At 40.8% G+C, this 5,001-nt stretch overlaps 1 protein-coding gene across 1 annotated transcript; it reads right to left on the bottom strand.

The window, feature by feature from the left end:
- Positions 1-240: 240 nt before the first annotated feature.
- Positions 241-1,293, bottom strand: LOC132548964 (uncharacterized). Its single transcript, XM_060212866.1, has one exon. The coding sequence runs from the start codon at positions 1,291-1,293 to the stop codon at positions 241-243; it is 1,053 nt and encodes a 350-aa protein (XP_060068849.1).
- Between the last annotated feature and the right edge of the window lie 3,708 nt (positions 1,294-5,001).

Raw genomic sequence — 5,001 nt, 5'->3', positions numbered from 1 at the left:
AGGCTGTTTGTGTTCGGTTGACCAGTGTTTCTGGGCAGAGAGCGGTTGTTTGTGTTCGGGTGACCAGTGTTTCTGGGCAGAGAGAGGCTGTTTGTGTTCAGTTGACCAGAGTTTATAGGCAGAGAGAGGCTGTTTGTGTTCGGTTGACCAGTGTTTCGGGGCAGAGAGAGGCTGTTTGTGTTCGGGTGACCAGTGTTTCTGGGCATACAGAGGCTGTTTGTGTTCAGTTGACCAGTGTTTCTAGGCAGAGAAAGTCCGTTTGTGTTCGGGTGACCAGTGTTTCGGGGCAGAGAGAGGCTGCTTGTGTTCAGTTGACCAGAGTTTATAGGCAGAGAGAGGCTGTTTGTGTTCGGGTGACCAGTGTTTCGGGGCAGAGAGAGGCTGCTTGTGTTCGGTTGACCAGTGTTTCGGGGCAGAGAGAGGCTGTTTGTGTTCGGGTGACCAGTGTTTCTGGGCATACAGAGGCTGTTTGTGTTCAGTTGACCAGTGTTTCTGGGCAGAGAGCGGTTGTTTGTGTTCAGTTGACCAGTGTTTCTGGGCAGAGAGAGGCTGTTTGTGTTCGGGTGACCAGTGTTTCTGGGCAGAGAGAAGCTGTTTGTGTTCGGTTGACCAGTGTTTCTGGGCAGAGAGAGGTTGTTTGTGTTCAGTTGACCAGTGTTTCTGGGCAGAGAGAGGTTGTTTATGTTCGGGTGACCAGTGTCTCTGGGCAGAGAGAAGCTGTTTGTGTTCGGTTGACCAGTGTTTCTGGGCAGAGAGAAGCTGTTTGTGTTCGGTTGACCAGTGTTTCTGGGCAGAGAGCGGTTGTTTGTGTTCAGTTGACCAGTGTTTCTGGGCAGAGAGAGGTTGTTTATGTTCGGGTGACGAGTGTTTCTGGGCAGAGAGAAGCTGTTTGTGTTCGGGTGACCAGTGTTTCGGGGCAGAGAGAGGCTGTTTGTGTTCGGGTGACCAGTGTCTCTGGGCAGAGAGAAGCTGTTTGTGTTCGGTTGACCAGTGTTTCTGGGCAGAGAGAGGTTGTTTATGTTCGGGTGACGAGTGTTTCTGGGCAGAGAGAAGCTGTTTGTGTTCGGGTGACCAGTGATTCATGGCAGAGAGAGGTTGTTTATGTTCGGGTGACCAGTGTTTCTGGGCAGAGAGAGGTTGTTTGTGTTCAGTTGACCAGTGTCTCTGGGCAGAGAGAGGCTGTTTGTGTTCGGGTGACCAGTGATTCATGGCAGAGAGAGGCTGTTTGTGTTCGGTTGACCAGTGTCTCTGGGCAGAGAGAGGCTGTTTGTGTTCGGGTGACCAGTGATTCATGGCAGAGAGAGGCTGTTTGTGTTCGGTTGACCAGTGTTTCTGGGCAGAGAGAGACTGTTTGTGTCAGTTAATATTACCTCAGTACAACTTGACATTGATGTGTCATTACACTTGAATATTATCACTGTAAAAATGGCCCCAAACTCCAAAAACACGTTATTGTTTCATGTAACAACAAATTTACGATGAAACATTGTCAATTTTCCTCCAATTTTAAGATGATTTTCTTTCCATCCTATTGTCCATTCTATATGCATTTGAAAATGTGGATAAACAAAATTGTATTATATTTAACTGCTACCTTGCATATCAATCTGTACATGACGGTGTATCTATGAAGCCATGCAAGACTGTTTTCATATTCAATTCCGACAGTTCGAGTGTGTAGCTGTAATGTACAGCAACAAGCAACCAATTATATTCATGAGAAGTTTCATGGTTAACTATAGGAATACAAATATGGCATCCATTTCTGTCACCTTTTGTGTGGAAAGCAATGAAGCTTTATCAGGAGATACTTCTGTAAAGGGCATGCATTTTAGCAAATATAGTAGTGATGCCTTGCCGTGCATTAATATCATTATAAACATCATTTACTCATCAGTGTTACATATTGTATGAATTCAGCTCTTTTAGTGAATAGAAAAAAATAATAAATCTGGCTTAGCTTTACTATCTCTAAACACATACGTCTGATTATATAAAAAATTAATAGAGATAAATCAAGCTTAACTTCATTATCTCTAAACACATACTTCTAATCTTATCAAAATAGATAAAGATTAATCTTGTTAATCTTAAATACCTCTAAACACATACGTCTGAACGTATTGCGATCATTTAACTATCAAAATTCACCTATTATAATAGCATGAAATTTTTTACATGTTTCTTTGTTTCTATATACCCCATACACCAATACGTTAGGATCAAACCGGGTCCGATTCCTTATAAAAATATGAATGTGTTCTTATTGTGTTGCGCCCATAGATCGTGATTTGATGAGGGGGTCACTAACTCATATTTCCTTTGTAAACATCATACTATTGATTATACATTGACCCAAATTGTCGGTGTCGGTCAGGACACTGACCACGCTTCATCTTCTAGAACTTTTGATCGTGTTCAGGCAGAATGCAAATAATTCGGATTACAGCTATATATTTTATGGTGAATTCTTGTCCCCTTACATACATACATACATACATACATACATACATACATACATACATACATACATACATACATACATACATACATACATACATACATACATACATACATACATACATACATACATACATACATACATACATACATACATACATTCATCAATACATACATACATACAAACATACAAACATACATACATTCATCAATACATACATACAGACAGACTGACAGGCACGCACGCACACACGCACGCACGCACGCACGCACGGGCACCCTCACACACACTCACACTCACACTCACACACACACCCCTTACACACACACACCCACCCTTACATACATACATACATACATACATACATACATACATACATACATACATACATACATACATACATACATACATACATACATACATACATACATTCATCAATACATACATACATACAGACAGACTGACAGGCACGCACGCACGCACGCACGCACGGGCACCCTCACACACACACACACAAACACACACGCACTCACACTCACACACACACCCCTTACACACACACCCACCCTTACATACATACATACATACATACATACATACATACATACATACATACATATATCCGCCAGGATTCGAACCCGGGCTAACTAGTCTGACGCTCAACAGATCGAGGTAAAGAGAAATTCTCTCTAGCCGAGCGGTATTTTGCGGCTGGTACATTACCAGGTTTACAACTGTAAAAATTTACTACACTATGCTATATATATAAGTATTCCATACATGCTTTTTTGTCGTCTTTAATATTTATATCTGTCGTCTAGACGATGGTCAGTCTTACTCAGGTATTGGAAATGGGAAGTTGTGACATCACGCAAGGATGTCAAACTCGCTGTTTAATCCAAACCCATTATATAGTACGTGAAAAATCATTGAGGCAGTGCTGCACGAAAGGAACTCATTAACCAAGGCAGTCATTAAACATGATATGACAATTATCCATTTGATGTAATGATCATTAGTTAAATACGAAATGAGAACTGATATGACAATTACAGATTTGATGTGTCGATCATTAGCAGTATAAGGATGGTAAATCTCTCGCGTGTCTGACAATTGGAATCCACAGACATGTTTATGCACCAACAATGTGCTACCAGCACTGTCATATTTCACACTGTCGCTAAATGCAGCACCAGACTACAGGCAATAACTTATTGCATACATCCCTAATAGAGAACTGTGCTGCACTCAGCAGTGTCTTACTTCACTACAGCTGAATACAAACCCGGGGATATCAGCAACACCATACTCCCTGCTGAGGCCGAATATACCCCGGGCACATCAGCAACGCCTAACTCTCCGCTGTGGCCAAATGCAGGGCTGGAATCTAAGCAGCGCCGTACATTACACTAAAGGTAAACAGTGCTTGAATATCACCAGCGCAATACTTACCTCTACAGATAAATACAACGCTAGCGTGTAAGGAGCGCCTTTCTTTCAACTATAGGTTAATGCAGTGTTGGAATGTCAGTAGTGACTTACTTAACATTACAGGTAAATACAATGCTACAATGTTAATGCTGTAATTGAATGTCAGCAGTATAGGTAAAACAGTACTGAATGTAAGTAGAGCTACTTAACAGTATAGGTAAAACAGTACTGAATGTAAGTAGAGCCTACTTAACAGTATAGGTAAAACAGTGCTGAATGTAAGTAGAGCTTACTTAACAGTATAGGTAAAACAGTGCTGTATGTAAGTAGAGTCTACTTAACAGTATAGGTAAAACAGTGCTGAATGTAAGTAGAGCCTACTTAACAGTATAGGTAAAACAGTGCTGAATGTAAGTAGACCCTACTTGACAGTATAGGTAAAACAGTGCTGAATGTAAGTAGGGCCTACCTAACAGTATAGGTAAAACAGTGCTGAATGTAAGTAGGGACTACTTCACAGTATAGGTAAAACAGTGCTAAATGTAAGTAGAGACTACTTAACAGTATAGGTAAAAACAGTGCTGTATGTATGTAGAGGCTACTTAGCAGTATAGGTAAAACAGTGCTGAATGTAAGTAGAGCTACTTAACAGCATAGGTAAAACAGTGCTGTATGTAAGTAGAGTCTACTTAACAGTATAGGTAAAACAGTGCTGAATGTAAGTAGAGCCTTCTTAACAGTATAGACAAAAACAATGTTTGACTATAAGAAGCATCCTTCTTCACACTTACTGACAGCCGAATAAAATGGTGGTTGGGGGGAGGGGGGGTTCCGTATAGGTAAATACAGTGCTGAATTATCATTATCAAGAGTGCCTTGATATATTTTACCACTCTCTTAAACACCATGCAGAAACCGAGCTTGCTTACATAAATGACGTAAGATCGACGGGTTATGTTCGTCAATCCGTACAGAATGTTTTATGGAGTTATTCATTTTACTCCCCGTAGTAAACACGGTTATAATAACGCTAAACTTTGAATTTGACAATCTTATCAATTTTAGTATTCATTTAATCATTCAATTATCATAGACAGCAGAACCATGCT

This window comes from Ylistrum balloti, unplaced genomic scaffold (assembly GCF_031769215.1).
Source record: "Ylistrum balloti isolate Yb309-2 unplaced genomic scaffold, AGI_CSIRO_Ybal_v1 Utg370038, whole genome shotgun sequence".
NCBI classification, from domain to species: domain Eukaryota; kingdom Metazoa; phylum Mollusca; class Bivalvia; order Pectinida; family Pectinidae; genus Ylistrum; species Ylistrum balloti.
The sequence above is the reverse complement of the archived record's forward strand: the minus strand, read 5'-3'. Positions and strand labels throughout refer to the sequence as shown.

Coding starts and splice junctions, on each gene's coding strand:
- LOC132548964 (XM_060212866.1), bottom strand. CDS start 1,293: ATGAATCACTGGTCACCCGAACACAAACAGCCTCTCTCTGCCCAGAGA.